The 25,479-nt window shown below is 37.6% G+C and overlaps 1 protein-coding gene and 1 pseudogene across 1 annotated transcript; both read right to left on the reverse strand.

The window, feature by feature from the left end:
- Positions 1–439: 439 nt before the first annotated feature.
- On the reverse strand, positions 440–9,749 carry LOC145484353 (uncharacterized). Its single transcript, XM_081462977.1, has 6 exons — positions 9,674–9,749; positions 5,951–6,210; positions 5,227–5,349; positions 4,693–4,709; positions 3,297–3,381; positions 440–2,213 (listed from the first exon to the last, which is right to left on the reverse strand). Exons 1-6 carry the CDS (start codon positions 9,747–9,749, stop codon positions 1,689–1,691), a joined length of 1,086 nt encoding a protein of 361 aa, XP_081319103.1. The 3' UTR covers positions 440–1,688.
- A 3,684-nt stretch (positions 9,750–13,433) lies between these two features.
- On the reverse strand, positions 13,434–24,291 carry LOC145484354 (uncharacterized; annotated as a pseudogene).
- Between the last annotated feature and the right edge of the window lie 1,188 nt (positions 24,292–25,479).

Consider the following 25,479-nt stretch of genomic DNA (forward strand, 5'->3'; position numbering starts at 1 on the left):
TACTCGCTCTAAACAAAGCAAAACAAAGCAAGTTTAGTTTAGTTTAGTATTAGGGCCAAAAGGTTCAATACTTTTACAAACTAAAATTATGGGCTACTTTAACGTTAAGTTATTGAAGAACATCCACTAAAGTACAGATGAAGATACATACAACAAAAGTTTTCTTTTAGTTATATTTCCTTCCAACCCTCCAAGAGGAAGAAGAAATCGATAAAACAAAGCATAAAAAAAAAACAAAAAAAAAAACGTCGTTTTATCTTTTTTGTGCGGTTGCCCGCGTTAGGTGAATAAACAAATAGATAATTACAACAATTACAGGTAACAACGGTATATCAGATAAAATACTACATGAAGTAAATACTTTAATAAAATTAATTATATAACAATGTTTTTGTTTGTTTGTTCTCTGTATTCCGTTGAATGTTAATCGATCAAGAATATTATGGTTTGTTTTTAAAACAGCTTTGAAAGTCTCAAAGTCTGGTTTACTCTGTGAATATATCGGCAGATTGTTCCAAGAGAGAAAGAAGAACGATAAGAATAACTGTTAAGGCGCTGGACGTGAAGTTTAAGGCTGTCTCTTGGATTTTTCCGCGAAAAGTGTTTAGTAAAAAGAGAGTTTATACGATCAGGTGCTCTATCTATGCCATCAGGTGCTCTATTGTAAAATGCTATTAGTATGCGTGTCATTCTCTTCTTATAAATGTTTAGCAGAGATTTTCATTTCGCTACCGGCAAAAGATCAACAATGCGAGTGGAGTCCTAATATCAAAAACTCTAGCTGCTCTAATGTGAATATCTTTGAGGGCCTAGGGTGAGTTGGAGGACCCCCGGAGAGGAATAGAGTACGCAATACTTGGTAGGATACCCTGTGATTCTAGAATGCGGTTATCAAGGCCCTGGAATGCTTTAGTTTCTTCAGTCTCGTAGAGAAACGTTTACGCAATGACTTTATATGAGGCGACCAAGAAACTTTAGACAGTTCAACCCCTATTAAACTGCCACCCTAGGCCTCGGGGAAATGGATAGTGGCCGCCTAAAAGGGGTTGGCCGTTTAATAGAGGTAAAAGCAATAGAAAAGTCCTCATCGGGACTTTCATTACAGGCCGCCTAATAGGGATGGCCGTTTAATAGGTGGCCGCTTAAAAGGGGTTCGATTGTATTGTCGATTTGAACACCTAAACATGTTAATTTTACGACAAAATTGGTTTCGTTGGAACTAGATTGCAAAACAGTCGTATTTTTTGCGAATGCAGGCGACGGTCAATATTCGAACGAAAGGTCTGAAGCGAATGTAAAAACGGCGAGGGAGAATGGGGAGAGACGCTAAAAAATACTTCAGGATATCGACCAGCAAATAGGCAACCATGTACTTACATAGATCAGATAGAACCCGACTCTGGCAAGCTAAAAAGATACTATGCCTGTAATCACGGAGTAGTGCAGAGAATTAGAACGTGTACCAGTATGCTTGACTAAGTAGTATTGTTGGTAGCTACCTGGTTCTGCTGTTAACATTTCAAGAATCTAGCGACCCCACGGGTCAATGGCTGGTAAAAATGGGGTCCGTAAGCCGGAGGCATTACATTAACCACAACTCTATAACGTTGCCAAAAAAAAATGTCGGATATTTAAAACGTAATCTAAGTCAAATTAGATCCCGAATGTTTAAAAACGGAATTTAAGTCTTAGAGGATAAAAATGTAACCCATCGCTTCAATGAACTTGACTCCATTATCTGGTGAGTATTTTGCTACGTTTCCACACGTATTGGAGTCATCAGGACTGCCTCCTGTGCCAAACCCAATTCTGGAATCACACCTCTTGCAGTCATCTTCATTGTTTCCAACAAAACCAATTCTTGCTTTGGTGTTAGATACCCGAGAACAAACAGCATTGAAACCCTCCATGTTGCAGTTGAGCTGTAAGGAGGCTCGGGAACCAATGATTTTCTTCCACGTATTACGACCCAGTGAGGTGGGGCGATATTGTCCGTCAGCGATCAGAGAATACAAAGAGTCAGCTACCTGGTTTATAACGAGAAAATTGATATTTTCCTCGTCATGGATCCTCATTCCGAGACAAATCTTTGTGAAGGGTGTGTCCCAGTAAGTCGTCAATTTGGTCTCTTGGGTATCAAATACAATCTGTCCTCCTGCAACGTTAAATGTCTCGTTGCTGCTCCAAAGGCCTAAATTATAGTGAAAGGTTCCCTGAAAGACAAAATTTCCAAAAAGAAACTTTCTTTCCAGTCAGGTCATAAGTTTTAACATATCTTACTTACATTATTAACAACACAAAATGACAAATTTTAATACTCACAACCAAACTTAGAGTTACAGAGAGACTGTCATTACTTAGTCCACTCACAAAATATTTCTTACAATACTTGCTTATATTACTTAACCCATGATACTTTTAACGATTTTATCGGTGCAGTTACTTGGAAACGGTGTGACAATGCCACTGTGTCTATGCCATTTATTTATAGCCAAGTAATAGTAATTACAGTAGAGTGCCGATAGCTTATATTCAAGAGCACAGGCTCCTTTTACAAACATTCAAAGAAATGAAATGATTCTCTTGTAAATCTAACTAGAGTCCTATATCGCGTTTAATCATAAAAATGACAATTTCCTCGATTTTGACTGGTTTAATTTAAAAAAAACTCCTATTTTCCACTAATTCACTTGCCAAGTTGCTATCGGACAGTTTATTAACGGACAGTTCAATAAGCCAATCACATTCAAAGTTGTAGTTACGTGCGTGCGTGCTTGTTTTTGTGTTTTTTGCGCCTAATTGCCCGTAGGAGGGCGGTGGCCTTAAAATGTTTACATCTCCTTTGTAGGTATTTTAATGCAAATTTTCCCTTTCTCTCATAACTTGGTTATTCTTCTTTTCTCGGAAATTGTAATTTTTACCATTAAATTTGGTCTGTAATCATACTCGTGATAAACAAATCGGACCCCCGCTGCTTGGTCGTCCGATTTTTTTATCACTCTTATGAAAACAGACCGAATTGGACTCCACTCAGTCCTATTACCATTACTTATTTACCTTTTGGGGTAGGTTTGGTGGAAATAATGAATATCTGGTAATATCTTGAAATTTTAATACTGTGGAGCAAACAGAAGTTCGTATAGTTTGATGGAAAGCAGTCTGGTCACTTTCAGTACAACAGACTAAAAATAACGAAGACTGTCTGACCAACACTTCCCACTGAACTTTCTGGTTCTCGAAACCTTGCACCTTAACATGATTCTTTTTAAAATACTGTCAATACAATCTGTAATAACCTTTGAGCCGTCAATCTTCATTACAAGCTTCCAACGTCCAACTCCGCATGCCCCCAGATTACAGTGAGGACTCGTTTTGTTGGTCCTGTGGAGTTAAATTGGTTCAACAATCACAGAACCGAAACTGAACTTTATAATCTTTCGTGCCTTGCACTTTTTTTACACCATAAGCTCTGTAAGACCCACTCGCTATTAGCTGAGGACAGTTTTTTAAGTGTAACGAGAGTATACAGACTCGACAGAAGTCGAAAGGGATCAAAAACAAAATTATCCGTAAAGTCTTTGAATCCACCAGTATTGAAGGTTTGTGGTTCCAAGCCGCATCTTTAATGTCTTTAGAACTTTATTTGCAAAACGTTGTGTAATGCCATGCTGATAAACATTTAATAACAAGAGCAATTGAATTATTGATTTCGTTTTTGATTACCGAGACATACCAGCATCGCAGTATTAACTAAGGAAGGGTGATAGTATTGAACAATCAGAGAAAACAAGTCTGTAAGTGCCCGAAACCTTACCCAGCCAGCTTAAAACATATCTATATTGTGAAACTCGTGGATGATAATAATAATAATAATAATAATAATAATAATAATACAAATTTTATACTTACAAATTTTTCGCGTAAAGTTCCTTGCATGACACTGGATGAAAAAGGGCAATGCGGAAAGTATATCAATTTTAGAGTAGGATTTGGTAAAACTGTACTGCTCAAAGGATAGAATAAAAGTAAAACTGTAGGACTGTCCAGACAAGGTTTAATTTACTTCGTTTCTTGCATCATTGTATAACTAAAATATAATTACTTATAATAACATCGGAAATTCTGCGGAATGATGCTGAAGGCGCGATTAACTCATTAAGTTCAGTCCAATGCTGCCTTGGAAGGGATACACACTTGATGGCTTTCTATAGGATACTGACCCTTTACTTAAAAATAATAAATAAATAATCAAATAAATAAATAAATAAATAGACAAATAAAAAAATAAATGAATAAATGTATAAATGAATAAGTGAATGAATGAATGAATAAATAAATGAATAAATAAAACGAAAACAAATCCCCACTTTAGGAAGTGTAAAATAGCGGGAAAATGTAATGTCCATGATTTCATTTGGATAATATTTTTAATTTTACAGAGTCATCTGGATGTATCTGTCAGCAAATGGAACTTAATTTGCCACACCAAATTAATTCATGAAATTACCATTGGGTCCCTTTCGCTTGTCTTTTAAATTTCTTTCCTTTCCCGTTTAACTCAGTTTTTTTTTGTCCTTAGTTTATTCGCCTCCTCGTTAAATTCCCTACCTTTTCCTTATTATTTCTCAACTTTTCCTTTCTAACGTGTTTTTTCGATAAGAGGTATCACTTACCAGTTCATGTTACCATTACCTAAAAACGATTTCTGTCTTAATAGAAGAATACAAAAGCAAAAACCGACACAACGTAGAATGATTTTTTGAAGGTGTACTATATTTCGGCTGGCCAAACCAGCCTTCTTCAGGTACAATGGAAGATTTTACATTGGTGCGTGTTTTTATGTAGCCGATATTTACGTAATACCGGAAATACGCAAAAGTAATAGATAGTGTAAATTGAAGATAAGCCTACGGTAAAATAAAATAACATGATAAAAGAACATAATGAACATTAAGAACATAAGAACATTATGTTCTTTTATCATGTTATTTTATTTTACCGTATGCTTATCTTCAATTTACACTATCTATTACTTTTGCGTATTTCCGGTATTACGTAAATATCGGCTACATAAAGACACGCACCAATGTAAAATCTTCCATTGTACCTGAAGAAGGCTGGTTTGGCCAGCCGAAATATAGTACACCTTCAAAAAATCATTCTACGTTGTGTCGGTTTTTGCTTTTGTATTCTTCATTTTATATGTAAAGCCGATTAGATCCCGGCCTTCTCACCACTTTGACATTCCTGACCATAGAATCCAGCAGTACACAAACAGCGGTAGCCTTTCTCAGTAAAACCGGTTTGACAGGTTCCGTTGTTCTTGCAGGGGTTATTAACACAAGCACTCTGAATAGACAACCGCAAACCATGTCATCATTTAATAGACACGACATAAAATCGTCTGTGTGAGTGGTTGAGCGAGCCATTAATATCAAATAGTTTTTGCTTAAACCTTACTTGTTAAAACAATCAAAATTATGTACCACCCGATTGACGCGACCAGTAAATAAGGACAACTACTTTCATTTAGTCTTATGGAAAAGTAGTCATGTACTTTCTTTCTTGACCCTTTTCAGACCGAGTTGCTTTGGTCTTCCGGGAGGGGGAAAAATTTATGGCCCCCACCGTGAAACTCTTACAAAATTGAAGGCGTTACATTAAAACTAGGACGGTTTATACCATGTCAAATAGTATATCATTGGAAGTCCATAGCACGGACCAATAAACGTCATTTTTTCCCAACAGCAGCCATCTTAGATCCACCTTCTTCTGATGTTGTGGCTTACAAAAAACTTTAAAAAAGCACTAAAACGGTTCAACATCAATCGCAAATGGTTGCCATTATAACGTGCAGATCTTAAACAAACGAAACTTAGCACCAAATTGTTTCGAGATAAATTCTAAAACATCAATAAAGTTGGAGTTCATTATGTGATATAATTCTTACCTTTGTTCCGCGGTACACATAATCTGGGTTTCCCTCCAGGTCATTTTTGTTTCCTTCATGAGTAGCATTATTTAATTCACATCTGTGTCCCACAGCTTCACTTCTCCTCATCAAATTATAACTTGCACAGTTGTGCTCCATGTAACATAGCTTATCACAGAAGTCTGTCACCAAGGGCTCATGAACCCGTATCACGTGATTCACGAGACGTTTGCCCTGGAATGCTTGTTCGGCTCGGAACTCCAGGTGACGACACTGATCTGTAAAATAATAATTGTAAATGCAATCTGATTTTTTTTAAATCTCGTGCAACCTCTATAGTCTCTTGATACATTTTATGGCCCCATAACTATAGGAACAGACCCATATGTATGCATAGGAATAGAAAACCGTGCACCTCATTTTTCATGGTCAACTTGGCTAGCGGTGTGGGTCTTGGACTCGTGGCCCTATGACCAAAACCGACGACTCCGCGCAATATGGCAACCATTTCGACGGATCCATGCAGCCAGGCTTGGTTTACAGCGTACATATTCGATATTGAACACCCATGTTATGTCAATTGGACTGTCAATTGATACCCGACAAAGTAAGGTATCCGCTGACCCCAATCACGTTACCAAATTACGGGCACGGATTTAGAGCTCATCGAGGTCACGTAGTTTCATGAAGCTGACCACTGACCAGGAACTGCTTTTCGATTAGATCGTAGGCTTAAGTCAGGTTAATTTATTGCAGTCGGAGCTCCACCTTTAAGCTTGGTTAAATTTAGGGTTTGTTGGGTTAAAAGTGACCAAATGGTTGAAGTGTCACCTTAATTTCGCTGAAGTAAAAAAAAAAAATAGGAAGTTCAATTTCACTAGAACCAAGGTTACAAGCGGCACAATTAAGGTTTTCAGGGCAGCACTAACTTGCCTAAGCGTACAAAAAATGCTTTTAATATCTTTCTGTAAGTTTTAAAATAATTTCTCTTCTCTTTTTTTCGTACTTAAAAAAATTACAGTAGGACGGGAAGGCTGTTTCACATCAAACGAAGGCAAATGAAAAGAAAGTTAGTTGGTTTTCAGTTGTCTAATCAATCCGAAATTAGTTTTCTTTCTAGATGAAAAGAATTTGCGATAGTCTTAATAATGTTGTCCATTTCGAATTTAAAACGAAGTCATCCGTTTTTCCGTAATTACTCTATCCCACTGCCTTTTTTTGTAATTACCGTCAATTTTTTCACATTATTTTTTCTTCTTGATCCTCGGGGGAACAAAGGGGATGATGGATGTCGAGACCCCCGTTCCCCCTTCCAAAAAAGGTTTTTTCAAAGTTTTGGAAAGAAGATTTTCTCTAAGAGGTTGAGACTTTTCGTAGCTGTTCACGATTCATTCTCTGCAAAAACATGTAAATGTCAATTATGAAGTCATAACAAACAACAATTGTGTCATCTTGTAGAGCAAGCTTAGGGCTATCTACTCAACGTAAATTCATTTCGCTTGCCCTCACAAAACGAAAATCTAGGGAAGGGGTTTCATCCCCCCCCCCTCCCCCCAACTACTTGTACTATAGTGGGGGTATGAGTTAGCTTGTACGTCCGAGTGTTACTAAGCGAAATGAGCCACATATTAGCCATTTTTGATACATTATGGGTTATTAGACCAAGTGAGAAGCCACCATAGGCTGGATATTGACATAGCTTGTTTTTATTTAGTATTTTCGTGTTTATCAGTGAAACAATACTCATTCGAGGGCCATAAACGTATAAAAAGATTAGCCAAACAAGCTTGGTAAATAAAGGACTTATTACATGGCGTAAGGAACAACATTTTCTTCAGGAACATAGCCGGAATTTCCAAGCCCATCTAGAATGTTCGGTTAGGGGAGCCCAACCGCAGCGCAAGCCGTTTGGTGCATCTTACACGCTTTCGGAGCTGACCATATAGATATATGTTATTTAACTAACTTGCTCAGTCCGTGTTGGAGAAATATTGGTCGAGTTCTTCTTGTTTGCAGGTGTGTGGACCAATGTTCTCCAGTACGGACCGGACAAGTTAGCTTACTTTTTGTTACAGTTTCCGAACGAGTCTTTCGTCCTGGCAATTGTCAGATGGTGGCAAACTTAAGTTGACAATTAAAGCGCCCCATTCATATGCGAAATAAATGCTGTCACTTCAAAAATGAGTTGGAAAATAAGGCAAGAGTAATGAAAAGAAAATTAACTTACCGGCTAAAGAGCTGGCTTTTGGCATTAGAAAAGATACCAACAAGAACTGAACTGAGTGGACGAAAAAGCTATGCATGCTCGCTGATATTTTAAACAAGTTACTCGAGGAATTAAATAAAAACAAATGTCAATAAAAATCCCTGTCAGACATTTGCCATGTAAGGTGTAACAAAGAGATATTTTTGTTATTAATATTTTTTGACAGAGTTAATTATTTCACTGATAGGTCTTGACCAATGGACGTTCGCGTTTGTTCAGTTCACTAATCGATGTTTATTACCACTACTATACATGTTGTTCTGAACAGCTAAATTGTTCTTGATTTGCCTCTACATCGTATAGAGGAATGTCTGCAACTTTTTAGTCCCACATTAGGCCAATAATATAAGACAACTTTGACAGTCAGCTGTATACAGTAAGTCGCTTTCGCCAATCCTCATCATCCATTTGAAGCAATCACTTTGTGACGTCTGCCAGTTGGATTTAAACAACAACGCTGAAGAATACACCTGCTCTCGGTGAAGAATTTGAAATTTCTCAAGAAAGCTTTTACATATAGGTAAATTTAAAATTGAATGACGGTTCAATAGATATCTGTTAACGTTGCCACATTCCTCCAAAAAAATGGTGCGTGTAAGAAGTGTCTAACGTTGCAAAATCCTATTTGGTCACAAAGCTGTTATGCTAAGTTAATCGAGAGGAGGTCGTTTCCCGAGCGCAGGTGTGTTGAGGTAGTCTCTGGTATTGCATGCACGTCCCCCGACCTAGCGGACACATAAAATATGAAGAAATTTTAAGCCGCAAGTTTAAAAGGCAAATTTGCAATATCAAATACCGGAAATAAGAACTGTTCTGACCAACACCTAGCGACCCATGACACAACAAACTTTGGATAAAAACAAAAATATTGAGGCTAAATCAAATTAACATATAAAAATGTTAATGGTCTGGCACCAATGCAGAACAAGACCATCTGAACTTAAAACGATGAAATAAAGAAAAGACATAATTCATGGAAATACGTTGCGAGAGGAGCCAAGGTATAATACCATTTGGACATTTAACGCGAAAATCAACGCAGGCCTTGTTGTTTACTCGCAATTACATTTGGTTAGCTGACAGTACAGCTATTACAGTCTATAGTTGTCCATTTTTATGTTTGCTGGGGTATTCCTGGAAGCAAAGTTTTTCTATTGTAGAATTCTGTTGTACGAACTTCCTTATTTGCAAACTATTCCTCTGGCTTTAACATTCTACCCATTCCAACCACGTCATCGAACCTTTCCTTGCTACTTTTACTTAAAGCTCATCACCCAGAAGCGTTACTCGAAAAAGTGGCAAAAAAAATGCTGAGTGAAAATCTGAATTTCGATTTATATGATAAAAATGACGAAAATTGCTTCAATGAGTTGGTCTCTATTATCTGGGTTGTGCTTTGCCACATTTCCACACGTAATATAATGCTGAGGAGATCCCCTGTAATCCGATTCTGGAATCAGTATTTTTACAATCACCTTCATTGTTGTCAACCACACCAATTATTGCTTTGAAGTAACTCCCCGCAGAACAAAGGGTATTGAAACATTCCATGTTATGTTGCAGTTGAGCTGCAAAGAGGCCTGTGAACCAATCAGTGTTTTCCACATGTCCCGACCCAGTGAGGTGACGCGGTGTTGCCCGTCGGCTATCAGTGAGCACAGAGAGTTGGCCTGTTTGTTGATGACAATGAAATTAATCTGTTGGCCGATCTTCATACCAAGACAGATCTTGGAGAAGGATGTGTTCCAGTAGGTCGGTAACTTGGTCTCTTGTGTGTCAGACCCAGTCTCCCCTCCTGCAAAACTGAATGTTTCGCTGCTGATCGAGAGTTCTGAATCATAATGAAAAGTTTGGTGAGAGAAACAATTTCGATAGAAAATGTATGTTAGCGTTCCAAATGGAATTTATTTAGTTATTTCAAGTTCTAATATGATATCTTGGATGTAAATTTTGTGTCAATTTCAGAGGAACAAAACGGTCGTCTTATTTGAGTTTATAGTCGTGAGGCAAAAAGGAGAAACAACAACCAGTATCATAATGTCATATTTAATGCATATTTAATGATACGTTCTCCATTTTACATTGTCCTTGCGTTAAGACCGCGGGAAACTTTCTCGTTGATAAACGCAGTAGCAAAATTTAATTCTCTGCTCTGAACTCTCAATATCACTCCTCCAGACTTATCATGGTATCAGGGGATGGTCAGATCACATCACGAGTGTCACTGTACTGGCAGATCTCCGCTTGCGGTGATGTTTTATGTTCCGTCTTGAAATGTCCAGGAGAGAAACTTAGACACAAATTTGCATTTATTATCCCATCTAAAAACCACCTTAGTCCCCTGTACATTTTTCGGGAGAAAAGGAACTTAAGGACATATAATCCTTTTGGCCATTCCTAGTGAAAGTTAATCTTTAATTTACCATTTTTGCATTGATTTTACCAATAGACGTCCGGTTTCCGGAGCATAGATTTTTGATGAAATGCTAAATGGAACACTGCAGTTTCCGGATATTCAATATAAATAAAAAAAAACAACCACTTGTTTTCAAGGATTCTTAGAAAGAAATACCTAGTGACATTGAAGAGGGTGGCAAAGTGGGTGTACCTATCACGCATCATGCTGAATTTTTCTATTAAATCACGCATTACAGATAATTTTTTTTTTTTCACCAATCACGCGTCACTTAAAAAGAAGTAAGTACATCGCCAATTTTTCTTTCTCGACCCTAAAAAGCGTCTTTAAAAGGAGAACTTTGCCGATTCAACCACAGAACTGCGTCGGCAAATTTTCTGAACATTTTCTCACGAAAACGCCAATTATGGTCAAATATTGGCCAAAAATAAAAGTGGTGACCCGTACGGGAGACCGGAAGATTCAGTCTGTATTCAGGAGGTTCGAATTCCTGGATAATCTGGAAGAGTTGGCACCGTCTGTGAACAGGCTCCTTACATGTGCGGAAAAAAAAAATAGCGTGAGTGAAGCGAGCCTAGCGGGCTGGGATTTTTCCCTCTCCATACCACCGCCCGACTATCTCCGCCCACCTGTTTTTTCTTTCCCCTTCACCACAAACGGGAGCCTAGTTGGCGGAGACATTGTATACGAATTTAGAAGACGTCTACGCCACCTTTGCCATGCTTTGATGTACAGGCAATATTTGTGTCAAAGTTTTAATCTTAGGCCTGCAAATTCTCTTCGTTGCGGCGACGTTTATGTGTCTGTGAATGACATAACACGGCTTTTGAATTCAGTAAGGTCTTTATGACAACCTTCATTAAATGGTACACAAACTTTTTCCTTGAGTCTCTCATTGCTTACACAACTGTCTTCTCGAGCGGCATAAGATGACAGCAAACTCTAGCGTCTCTTATAGTTTCAGCCGTTTGGGGCGACTTTCTTTCAGACCTTCCATGCGATAGTCGGATTTGGATATGGTCTGGTGCATTGCCAATAATGATCGGTCGACAAAATGGACAAAAATTACACTGAAGCTCATAGTCGTGTTAAATAGTTACAATTGACTTATTCCTAATGAGTCGCAATTGTTTGGACCTACAGTACCATGAAGATTCACAAAGGTCAAAGACATCAGAAGTCTCTTTACTATTACTTTGAATGGATTCTATCCTTCTAGTTCAAAGAATGTTCAGTTATCACGGAAATCTAATTGGTAAATCACGCATTACGTACTTGTAAAATAGCAAATCACGTATCACGTTATGATGTCCCGTCCCGCGTCACGCGGCTAATTTGGTCTCAATCACGCATCACGCTGCTAATTTTGGGGTGATCACGCATCACGCAAAAACCCTTTGCCACCCTCATTTCAGTTTTTAGCTGATACTTGCCTTTATTGGAAGCCCTTATAATATATTTCAGGTGTCCACCTCTAGCCTATATGGGCATGACGTTTTATGAAAAGGACATTATCATGGTATTTTGTTGCAGTTTTCAGCTGTGGAGCAGACGAAATGCTCAAATAAAATCTGAAACATTTAAGTCAGTCTGAAATGAGGCGGGAGTAAATTGTCATTACTCCACGCGAGAATTTGAAACTGGTCGGCATGAAGTTTTCACAACTTTGAATTATACACGAGTAACCCGTTTAGCGACAATGCAAGTTTGATAAGTTATGTATGTATTTAGTTGGCCGGAATGTCGCCATACCCGTGAGATAATATTTCGGCAGCCCCCCCCCCCCCCGGGGTACTTTCAGAAAAGTTGGGAGGGGGTGTGCAGTTCACTTCCTAAAACCCTTACCCTATTTATGACCAAAATCTGCGTTTTTTATGCTACCCTATTTATGACCTGTCCAAAAATTCGATAGCCTATTTATGACCGTTGCGGCTGACACAGTTGCCCCAAACATAAGTTATGTAGGGCCTTTGTTGACGGTTTTATCGATGAAGATGAAAAGGTAGCTTCTTCTAAGAACATACCCGATTCAAGACTAGAGTGTTAAAACCATACCCTATTTATAACCAAAATGGGCAAAATCGATACCCTATTTATGACAAAAACGGCTGAAAAACCCTACCCTTTGGGGCCGCACATACCTGTATAGCCCATATAAGGCAGTGCCCTCGGGTCGGCAACACTCAGTGGGTTTCCTGCGATGTCAAATTAGTTTACGCTTGTAACATCGGAGCAGAACATTTTATTCATTTAGAAACAAAAGGAACAAAAGGTCATAAATAAAATAAAGACCTAGCTATTTACTTATACATGTAGCGCGTTAAACAATGGAAATCGCATCAAACCATCTGTCACAAAAAGGACTACCAAAAACATCACTTTCAAAAAGGTCACTTTTAGACAAACTTAGTGTAGCGATGAAGTGTTAGTTACCCATTTAAGTGGAATATATACACTGTAAGCTAAACAAGACAAAGTGAAGAGTACTTTTGAGACGCACTGGTTAATTATCGTGTGATATGTGTTCGTTGGTTTATTTAGTCCAAAAGAAAGGTGAAGGGGAAAAAATAATCCTCCAAATCGGCCTCTGATTCCCAAGGTAATCTGCCTCAGTGATTCATTTCTTCCGCGAATGTTGCTACGGAAATTGTGAGGATGCTTTTGGCTCTTTTTTTCTTCTTTTTTTGCTTTTTTTACGAGTTATCTTGCTATTTCAAACTTTTGTGAAATAGTTAGCAATTAGACTACGATCTCGGTCAGCTCGATGTATCAAACAAACAAAGATGTTTTACGTGATTATTTGTACATATACAGCTAAAGATTCTAACAAAGTCAGTTAGCCGTGCGTCTGGAACCTATAGCACGTGGATATTATGGTATGTTTGAATTTGCTTCATATTATTTTTATTTCGCGACAATTTAACACAAGAAATTTTTCATAAGTTCGGTGACAAATATCAAAAGCCGAGTGTCACACATGTTGTTTTTACTTAATTCCTTTCGCCACTAACTCGCTTTCAGACGTAACACTCTTATAATATTAAAACAAACTTGAGTTCCTTTGGTGCCCGAGTTAAGTTTCTCACTGCTTTAAAGCAAAGAATGGAATCAAATTTCCATTAATGATTTCTCCTTCCGCGTTATTTATAGGAAACCGTTGACTGGTTATGACTGAAAAGCTACTTAGTGGACAAAAATGTAGCCCATGGCTTTAATGATTTATTTCCATTGTCACCGTTTTGTGCCGTGTTTCCACACGTATTGGAATCGTCAGGAGATCCACCTGAACCAAAGCCGATTCTGGAGTCGCAAGTCCAACAATCGTCTTGATTGTTTGCAACGAAACCGATCCTTGCTCTGGAATTAGGATCCCAGAAACAACGAGCATTGAAGCCTTCCATGTTACAGTTTACCTCTAAGGAGGCCTGGGAACCAATCAGCGTCTTCCAAGTATCACGACCCAGTGAGGTGGCGCGATGTTGCCCGTCAGCGATCAGCGAGTACAAAGAGTCAGCCACCTTGTTTATGGCGAGAAAATTGATATTTTCGTCGCCCCGGATCTTCATTCCGAGACAGATCTTGGTGAAGGGTGTGTCCCAGTAGGTCGTCAATTTGGTCTCTTGTGAGTCAAATATTGTCTCTCCTCCTGCAATATTGAATGTTTCGTTGTTGGTCCAAATGTTTGAATCATAATGAAAGGTTCCCTGTAAGAAAAAATGTCGTTTGAACATAAAGGAACTGTTGCAATATAATTATAAACTAAGTTATTCTAGTTGTAGGCGTTGATCTTTTAAAGATACTTACTCCAAAACGTTGCATGCATGTAGCTTTTAGCCCTTTTATAAGCCCCTATCTCGTGGCTTGAGCAACATTAAAGATTTAAATTAAACTGTTCATGGAAAAACAAGGACTTTGTCATTCAGCATTAAAAATGAAAATCTTTTTTATCCATTTGTCCAACCACCAAATAGATGGATTGAAATAGAGGTCTATCTTGCAGTTATAATGCAATGTGCAAAACGATGGATTGGCGATACTGTACATGTTAACGTTTACGCTCAGGCGTAGGTTATTTAATATTGTGTCAAGTTCATAAGTAGGACAAGAGTGGTCCATTTACACTGGAACATCGCTTTGTTTTAGAGGTTGTCACATTCGTTTTCCATCCAGCTTGACGGATATTGAACCGTTTGATCAGCTCCTGAGTCCTTTTAAAACTAACAGAAGTTAGACGTTTAAAGTGCTGTATCTAAGGAACTCGCTGGCCAGCGAGTTCCTTGGATACAGCACTTTGAACGTCTGCTGAAAACTGTTTCCTTTCATATACGCTTTTAGTTGGTTTGTTAAGAAATTTATTTGTGATTACTCTAAACCTTTGAGCCGTCAATCTTCATGACAAGTGTCCAGTGTTCTTCTCCGCACGCCCCAAGACCACAGTATGGGTTTCTTTCGTAGGTCCTGTGCAGGATTAAAAGTCCCCCAATCGTAGATATATGAGATTTATCAATATTTTATATCTACATGATTTGTGCTGTATTTTCGTACAATAAATTCCGTGAAACACTCTTGTGCTTCATTAAGGCCAGTTTTTTAGTAATTATTAGTAAAAGTACATGAGTACCATTGGCACAAAGCTCAGGCGACGAGCTCAGGCGACGAACTTTACTGGACGCTGGAAAGAATAAGACCCCGTTCCCAATACGCCGGAGAAAGTTCAATACGGCGTTTTCACTCTGAAACCGCGTGAAACGTTTTCCATCCACACTACGCCAAACAGATTATAAACGCAGCAATCACCAGTCATTTTGGATTTGTGTTTGAGGAAAACTCGGCAGGGAAATCATATGATCATCGTCACTTCATCATTTTCGAAAAGTTCCGCTTTCAAAATGTTTCCAGCTGCGCTAAAACGCAAAGCCGCCGTTTTCAAATTCTTCCGCTTTTTAGAGCCTATTCGAAACGATTTTCGAGACAGATTAGTGTGGACGGTAGTCCTCGCCGTAGAAACATAGCATCGTTTGAAATTCATCCGGTTTGAAGAGGCTTCTGGAAACGATTTTCGTGACAGATTAGTGTGGATGGTAGTCCTAACCGTATAGAAATTTAGCATCGTTTTCAAATCTCTCCGGCACGGTGTAGCCGATGCCTAAAGCAAACGCCAGCGCCTTTGTCAGACTGTTTTCTCAGACGAGCTCGGATCTCTAAGTACTTAAACAATTATTTTTAATTGTCTTTCTACTATTTCTACTGATTACAAAATAATTGCACTTAATTTTTCTGCAAATTTTAGGGTGCTCATTTCCTTCTTTTGCGTTAAGGAACGTTTGTTCTACTTGTCCTTTTTCTGAAGTCCTTTGAAGGTCTTTTTTTATTGTCTTTTCCGATCGTTTTACATTTTAATAATTAAGAGCTTACCTTCATTGTGAAACTACTTTAGCAAAACAGTTATATATTTTTTTCCACTCACAAATTCCACTCGTAAAGTTCCTTGCATTGGTAAACTAGATCAACAAAAAAGTAGCGAGAACTCAGAATAGAATCGACCAAGACTATATTAGAATGAAGCAGTATATTGAAAGAAAAGTATTTACGCACTTGTGGAGACGCCGTGTAAAATAATTCATTAGTAATATTCTCAGAGAGTAAAATAACGTAAGATTCAGTACTGAAGGTGAATATTCCTCTCTTTTGTTCGGCTTAGTGTGGGTTGGAGAAAATGAAAACAGTCTGTCGGTGATCAAACAATATTGGAGCCATATCGTGAAAAAAAAAATTGATTGTTTTGAAATTTCTAATTTTCAAGGAATTGTTAAAATTTATGATTATATCGACTATTTTTGTGGGAGGGGGTGGGGGATTTTATTGCAAGTTAAGGTTTTTTTCTTTTTGATTGTTTCCGTTGTTTTGTTTTGTTTTGCTTTTTTTTTTTTTAATGGATTTTTTTCCCGTCTTAATTACGTTTCTTTAATTCTGTGTTTAATCTTTAAAGGATAGTTTTCACCTGTACGACAAGCATAAGCAGTGGATAAGCAGAGACGCAATGAAATGTCAAAAGATCAGCGCCTTTGGTCGGGAAGCACCTAATTGTGTATCCGAAGGTTACTTATGTTTATACTTCTGCGCTAGTAAAAGCCAGCCTTGAAATGGCTTACTAACTGTCTTTTTTTATTGTAAAGAATAGTTCACCTGCGCAAACTCGTCCATCTCCATAATATGGAGGTATGCAATCGCATTTGTATGATCCCTTGGTATTACTGCACACAGCATTGGCATCACAGTCGTGCGTTGCTAAAGCACATTCGTCAGTATCTAAAAGGAAAGATATATTAGTTATTGAACAAGTGCGAGGTCCATACAGTAGGATATTTACCAAGTTATTTAGCTTGCCTTATGTTTTTCTGACGGAATGCTTAGCTTGTAGTGTTAGGATATTTTTTTAAGGTTGTGTTGTACTGCACTGTAGTTATGATCAAAAAAGATATATGATACTCCTGAAGATAACATCATTATATTACACAATTAGATTATGAACTCGAGATTTCTTTCGCGTGATAGTTGACGAGGGGGCGGCCCGAGTCAAATATCACTCACAGAAATCGAGAGCGAGTACACTGTACGCTACTCACGATCTATCACAGAATAGATTGTAAGTATCGTAACTAATCAGAGATCGGCATTCGTGAACGCTGGTAGATTTATACTAATACTGAATAAACATTGTGCAAGGGGCGGATAAAAGGGAGGTGCCGTGCCCTAAAGGCATTGTTGGATATTTCGGGAAAAAAAAAATAGTGTGTGGTGCTGTAACTTTATTCGACGGTTCCTGGACGTCGTTTGGTATTAATATAGACTCCTCAATTTAACATGCAATTGAAGCTGGTTTCCTTTTGTTTCTATCTTTATTACTCTGCGTTAATTTTTGATTTTCTGAGAAAATAGCGACTTCAAAGATGGCGTACTTAAAGACGTCACAAAACGTCGGATGACGTCGTAACCAACAGAAAATATATCATCTAATAGAGCGGGCCGTGGACTATCTAGCTTGATCTATTAAACAGAAAGCAATGTTGATGTGTTCTCTTTTCTTTTTTTTTTTTTGGGAAAGAGTTCCGTCCTCCTCTCTTTCTCCCCTTTTGCACACGATGGGCATCTGGTTGCTACACATCTGAGGGCTAATTATTTCTTCAGATTATGTGATTCATTTGAAACATCATTCGGCTACTGTCATTAGCATAAATATTACCTTATGTTAGAACAGAGCTCACCTTTGCAGCGCATACCATCGCCATGATATCCAGGTCTGCACGTACAATTGTATGACCCCTTGGTATTATTGCACATCGCATCAGAACTGCAGTTGTGTTTTCGTGCAGCGCACTCGTCAATTTCTAGAAGTTATGTACGTACTTTGTCAACACTTAGCCACAGCCTGCTTTCACACACTAACCACTTAAGGTTCGTAGGGAATTCGAAATATTTGGCGTTCTTTTATGTTGTCCTTCAGACTTGAATTAACGAAGGGGAATCATCGTATATAAGCCCAAGAACAACGAAGTTGTTCCTCTTTTTCTTTTGCTTTCTTTTGTTTTCTTTTGTTTGTTTGTTTGTTTGTTTGTTTTTTTTGGGGCTAATGCTTAGCATTTTGGATTTAAAACCATATGACAATATTGGATTCCCTCTCAGGCAACAATTCTGCTATGTTCTCACGTACTCTCCCTTGACAACCATGACTCATGAACTGTGATTCACATCCAAAGTCATTAAAGCTCTGGCCAAACGGACTCGCAAGTAGAAGCAAGTTGAAAACTTGGGTCTATCTGCGACTCCGTTTGGACAGGCCTTGGGCGCACTTGCGTTGACTTGCGATGACTTGCGCTCACTTTGGTCGAGATCCACGCAAGTCCACGTAAGTTTTTAGCCGTTTGGCCATCCAACCCAAGTCAACGCAAGTTAAGTGACGCCCATTATCCTAAAATACAGGATGTCTGTCTTGAAATGGGTTTTCTGCGACTTGGGTGTACTTGCGAATAAATTTGCGAGTCCGTTTGGTCGCCCAAAGCAAGTCTCCACGCAAGTTCACCTTGCGGTTACTTGCGACTATTTGCGAGTCCGTTTGGCCAGGACTTAAGACTGTATTTCTTTAATTTTTCTTCTATTTATAAGATTCTAGAGAAAGGGAAAGATATTAGTCTGAAATACATTTACCCAGACAACTCCGGCCATCTCCATAATACCCAGGTTTACAAGAGCAGTTATATGATCCCTTGGTATTAATACACTCAGCATCAGCACTGCAGTCGTGTGTTCCTAATGCACACTCGTCAATATCTGAAAACATATATCCATGCACAGATGAATTTCCTTTTATTTTGTTGCGAGACTGTTTTGTTTGTAGTGTCTCGGAATATTTCTTCGGGTGCCTTGCATTACAATCGGTCCTGATAACCAGCAACCAGCACTGCGTAACCCTGCATAATAAATGTAATCTTAAACTAACAAGTGAATATTGTCATTTATAATTATACTGTACCCTAGGTAGTGTGCCGTAATAAGTGTAAAGCCCTGGCCAAACGGAGTCGCAAGTAGTCGCAAGTTCTCAACTTGCGTCTACTTGCGACTCCGTTTGGCCAGGCCTTGCGTGCACTTGGGTTGACCTGCGATGACTTGCGCTCACTTTGGTCGAGATCAAATTTGCACGCAAGTCGACGCAAGTTTTTCACCGTTTGGCCACCCAACCCAAGTCAACGCAAGTTAAGTTACGTTCATTAACCTATTATTAGCCAATGAAATACAGGATATGTCTGCCTTGAAATGGGTTTTTTTGCGACCTGCGTGTACTTGCGAGGAAACTTGCAAGTCCGTTTGGCCACCCAACTCAAGTTTCTACGCAAGTTCAACTTGTGGCTACTTGCGACTACTTGCGAGTTCATTTGGCCAGGGCTTAAGCTTTCTATTGAAATAACTATTTTCTTGTAATTAGTGTACTTGTATTATGTAGCATACTGTAAGATGGTTCTATGTAATGTGTAGATTGTAATGCGTAAGAACGTACTTTGTAGACTGTTTTTTTGTAACTGATGTAATGTAATAATTGTTGTAGTGTAACTGATGTAATTGTTGTGATTGTTCAAGCAAATAATAATAATGCAAAAAAAATACACAAATATTTTAAAGGTAATTACAACAGACGACCATCAGATTAACTCAGCAAATAAGAATGCCAAAAATAAGTTCCTATCGATATTCATTGACACTACATTTCGCTTCATGTTTGTTCCCTATCTAGGATTCCAGAGAAAGAGAGAGATATTAGTCTTAAATACATTTACCCAGACAACCCCGTCCATCTCCAGAATATCCAGGTTTACAAAAGCAGTTATAAGATCCATTTGTATTATTACACACAGCATCAGCACTGCACTCCTGGGCTCCTGATGTACACTCGTCAACATCTAACACAAAACGGGATAGAACGTTTAATGAAAAGCTAATGTGGCATGCCAACTAAAAGAATTCAAATGCCTGATATTGAAATTTGCAGATGCAAATATTGATTTATTTAAAGTATACAATTTCCTGATGTTTTGATACGCAAATATTATTGTATAAAATCTTATATAGAAATATGTATGCTATGGAAACTGTTCTACTTTGAGAATTCCAATATTCTTCATCAGTGTTACACATTATTCAGTGAGCTTTACTAATTCAAATAAAGTCAACTATGTAAATATTCAGTTATAGCTTGTTCTTGAAAAACTACTCTAATCTCAGATGTAAGTTCTACAGAACATTTCACATTCGAAAAGACTCCCATCTCCAGAATATTTGGGTAAAAAACTGCACAGGTATGATCCCTTGGTGTTACTGCATACGGCGTTAGCACTGCAGTCGTGTGTTCCTGAGGAACACTCGTCAATATCTGAAACATATAGCCATACACATATGAATTTCCTTTTACTTTGTTGCGAGACAGTTTCGTTTGTAGTATCTCAGAATATTTCTTCGAGTCGCACTGTATTTCACTGCACCGTACTGTAAAATTGTCTTGTGAACTACAGCGTCTCAAGTTAACCTGGTGTTTCTAAACAATGAATCTTATGTCCATTAGGAAATTGGTTCTCTCCTTAAGCAAACGTTTCTTCTTATCAAAGGAAAACAGCTTGGGCGTCATGTAAACGCTATCTATAAAAAGATTATGATTTAAAATCCTAGATTCTGATTAAATTTTAGCAACGCAGTTTAGTCTCCTCTAGAAGCATGTTTAGATTTCAATCTTAAATTTTAAACTTATATCTTCTTAGTCACTTGTTGAGGGTATTTTCTCAACTTTAGTTCTTTTATTTTACTTTCTGTGTTATACCAGCAAACTATAGCTAGCTTGTGAGTTTTCTCACAGAAGTTAAGTGTATATACACAATAAACTTGATTTACTTACTTACTTACTTACTTACTTACAATTTACTAATCTCTTATACATTGCCTGCAAAACTATGACAAACGGTTCCACCTATACTGCTACCGTTTATTCACGAAGCTGCCATAATTATATTTTTACTGAACAAAAGTTACTTCACCATTTTGGCAGTCCAGACCCTCAAATCCAGCACGACACAGACAGCGGTATCCTTTGTCTGTAAAACCAGTTTGACAGGTTGCTTCGTTCTTGCAGGGGTTATTGATACACACGCTCTATTATGAGAAAGAAAATACAATGAATACAGAGAAATAAAATTACCACTCTATTTTATTTCAATAATTTAGAAAGATATCTTGTAACATAATAATGACTTTATAATATAAAAAGTATCTTTGTAACATAATAATGAATGAAGTAAATAACAAAACAAACAAACAAATAATAAACAATCAAATAATTTACATCCTGTATGTATCGAGAAAAGAAAACTTATATTTTGAAACAGAATATTGACTCCTGATAACGTCAGTTGTGTTAAGGAATTTTTCATCGCAAAAGTGATTTTGTTTATTGCGACCTCATTATCAAAGGATTCATAAAAAGCCACGTAGTAATATGATATTTTTTCAACATGGCAATCCCATAAATAATTTGAATAGGATATACATTTAATTTTGGCGTATAAGAATTGAAGTGGCTTGAAGCCGTACGTAAAAAATAGTACTTTTTCAAATCATTCGAGAAATCATTGTTACCTTAGTTCCACGGTATTCATAATCAGGGTTTTCCTCCAGGTCGCTTTCGTTCCCTTCATGAGTAGCATTATTCAATTCACATCTGTGTCCCTCAACTACACTTCTTCTCATCAAATTGCAACTGGCACAGTTGTGCTCCATGTAACATAGCACATCACAGAAATCCGTCATTGTGACGTCATTAACCCTTATCACGTGATTTAGGAGACGTTTGCCCTGGAATACTTCTTGAAACTCCAGGTGACGACATTCGTCTTACAAAAAGAAATTAAGAGTCAATGCAATTGTTCTGGTTGATTATTAATTATTTCACCTGAAAGGCGATTCATAGAGTAGAAAGAGAAATACAAGTTTGATGCAAGGTGGCAAAAGCAATGTACGTTCCTTTACTTTTATATTATAGAAGAAGTAAAATATGTTATTTCTCCCGATCTTCTCTTTAATAATGTTCAGATTTTCAAGTTAAAAAAATATTTTCCATCTTGCCGTGCGTCTGTTCAGTAGTTGATCACAGATGACGTCAAAATGTGGTAAGAATGCTAATGTTCCTACCATATACAAAGATGCAAATGAAACTTTGCTTGATCCGGACAACTTAAATCATTCTCCCCAAATAACTCAGTCGGAGAAGATGCTGATTATTGCAACTCGTAGGAATGGGAAACTGTATCTTTTAGCAATTTTGCTGCAGTTTGGTACACAAAAGCAACTTCCTTAGAATTTACGGTTAGAACTTTTATTATGCTAAGCCTAAGCGACCAAGTGCATCAAGTTTCGAATGTGACCTATAAATTTTGTTCAAGTAGGGAATGTTTTAATAATTCCGAATCTTTTGAATCGAAAACTGGAAGAATATTTCGCTCCTGTACGAATTTGACATTAGAAATCTGTAGGCGTGTTTCACGGAGTTCAGTTCTAATAGCGCTTGTCACGATGAAATAATAATTGTGTCGCTGCTTTGTGGTCTGAGTGCAAAGTCTAAGGCCTGGGCGATTTGACTCGTTGTTGTTGTTTTATATTAAAGAGAATTCTAGAAAAGGTCGCTGTAGTCCTTGTTTAGTAAATAAGCCTTTGTTTAAGTGATTCGCACAGAAATAGACTTGTAGAAATTGCATGTAAGGCTGAGTTTAATATCGCAGGTAATTACCTACCATAAAACTTGTTGATTACAAGACAGCGCTGCGAAAGAATTCTTGCTTATTGCATAGCGGTCAAACTATTGTTAAATAATTAACTAAGAAAGCTACTCTAGAACCCGAAATTTGAGAAATTAAGTCATATTTTCGTTTTCTTTGATCAAGCGTTGCAGTTACATGTAATACTGAGAAACCTTCAAAGGCTAAACTATTTTAAGTAATCAGTATTTTCCTGTGGTTTGAAAGCAGCGCTGATTCTGATTCGAAAATATCCGTTTCGATCCAAATGAGCCGTTTAACTTGGCCAGTTAATATTAAAACAAAAGTAAAGAGTTTAAATTACTTTTCTCTAGCAGTCATTGTCCCAGAAATACTCAGAGGATTCGCTTCCGCAAGACGAAATCAGCTTAGTAGACGATTGACCGGGCGAAATATTGAGGTCTGAGAAGAAGGCAACGTATTTAGTATACTGAGCCATGCGCGGTGGCCTCCTGGTTAGTGCACTCATCTCCGGACCGAGCGGTCCGGGTTGGAGTCCTGACCGGGAAAATTGTGTTGTGTTCTTGGGAAAGACAGTTTACTCTCACAGAGCCTCTCTGCACCCAGATGTATAAATGTGTTCCGGCTAATTTAAAGATGGAGGTAATCCTACGATGGACTAACGTCCCAGGGGTGAGTGGAAACACTCCTAAACACTTCATGCTACAGAAACCAGGAAAAGCTCCGGCCTTACGGACCACTTAGGTCATATGCAGACTTTACCAACGCTTCCGTTTTTTTTTTTTTTTTTTTTTTTGCACGAGCAGTAAATACCATGCAGCAACTTCTCGAATTTAAAATTTGCCTAATAAGACGGTGAATATGGAGAAAAAGCAGTAGTGAACATTAGTTTGTACTCTGTTTTTAATTAATCTAACCAATGAAACTGACTTATTATTCCGTCTATGCAAACTGAAGAGTATTCAGTACAAAAAAAAAGAAATATTCTTCTCTTGTGAAATAAGGCATGATAAATATTTAATATCAGTTGCTACCGCGCTATTCTTAACAAATATCGCCTGGCTTCTTCAAAGAACTCATGTCAACTTGGATATCTGAAAATGTTTTGGCATTTTTCAGTCTCCCGGGTAAAAATATATTAAAAATTACCGTGACGATTGAGAGCAGTGAGATAAAATTAAAAAAGCCTCTAGAAATTAAAGCGAAATGTCGGCCTTGAAAGTTAGTCAGAAAAACAAACTAACAAACAAGCAAAAAAATGAGACAAGAATACTAATAGGAGAAATTTACCTTCAAAACAGCTTGACTTGGGTATCAGAAACGACAACATAAGCAGCTGAACGCAGTGGATAGAAAATTGATACATTGTGCCAACATGAACTCAAGAGGTTCGAAAAAAATGTTACATTTCCATGGAAATCACTTCAAAAACTTTACACTACATGGTTTAAACTGAAAACAATTTTAGTTTTGTAGCTATTATTATTGCTTTTTATTTATTTGAGATATCATTTGTTACGTCAGTTTTGACCAATAGACTGACTCAGTCCACCATTCACCTCTAAATATTTTTTGTTGTCAGCAATAACATAAGGCCTAGCCTACTGTTAACGGCCTAAAAAAGCCGATGAGTTTGATAGGATACTAAAAATACTTTAAGTAAAAGTTTAACTGCAAGTAAATTAATTTTGATACGTGTAGTATGTTTTTAGCTAGCCAGAAAGTAGCAATTCCGAGTGAAATGGTGAAAAAAATATTCCGCCACTACTCAGCTGTCTTGATGCGATGTGAACCAATCTTCCCTAACAACAAAGCAAAGCATCTGGGATGTCGTTTTAAAACAATAGGCCCGCGGGATTGAACTGATCCAATGCAAATGAAAGTTTCTTTTTATCGTAAAAACGTTTTTGAACAGCCCAAGTGAGCTTTGGCGAAAATTGGCATATGCTCTTGGGCTTTTTCAAGAGATAGATGTTGTTGCTTTATTCATATTTAATTTCTAGTTTGTTCACAGCCGTTTCGTGTACTCAAAAGTGGCCTCGAAGCTCGAAGCAGTTATTGGTCAGCTGCATGTAATTCAATTCAATTCAGTTCATTCGATTCTTTTATTTACACTATACTCGGTATTTTAAATACAATTTATGGGTGAAGTTAATGAAAGTAGTAAAAAAGAAATAATGTTTAGCAATTATATTGGGAAAGCTTTCGTAACCCATCACACACTAGGGAAATAGGAACATAATTTTAAGTATTATTCCCAGACAAGAAAAAAATGACTTATACTCTTGATCAAAGGAAATTAAAGTAATAAAATCAAGTTTTAACACTGTGTGCTCTGAGACAAACTCACTAAAAGCCTAACATCGAAAAAAGACCCTTTTCCAAGAAAAAAAAAAAGATATATATATTTTAAAGATGGATAAGGAAAGCCTTTTTCTTCTTTTTTTAAGTACTCGTTTTGCATCATGATCAACAGAATTATAGCCTCTTGCTGAGCTCAGAAATCTGCAGAAACAGCCAATACTCCGTGACTTCCATCTGAAAGCCGTTTAAT

Source organism: Orbicella franksi, chromosome 4 (genome assembly GCF_964199315.1).
Source record: "Orbicella franksi chromosome 4, jaOrbFran1.1, whole genome shotgun sequence".
NCBI classification, from domain to species: Eukaryota; Metazoa; Cnidaria; class Anthozoa; order Scleractinia; family Merulinidae; genus Orbicella; species Orbicella franksi.

Excerpts from the sequence above, each read along its gene's own strand:
- LOC145484353 (XM_081462977.1), bottom strand. The coding sequence starts at position 9,749 with ATGGAATGTTTCAATACCCTTTGTTCTGCGGGGAGTTACTTCAAAGCA. Across the intron at positions 6,211-9,673 it reads TGTGGTTGACAACAATGAAG|ATCAGTGTCGTCACCTGGAG; the intron begins GTGATTGTAAAA and ends ATTATTTTACAG. Across the intron at positions 2,214-3,296 it reads TGAAGATTGACGGCTCAAAG|GGAACCTTTCACTATAATTT; the intron begins GTTATTACAGAT and ends TTTGTCTTTCAG.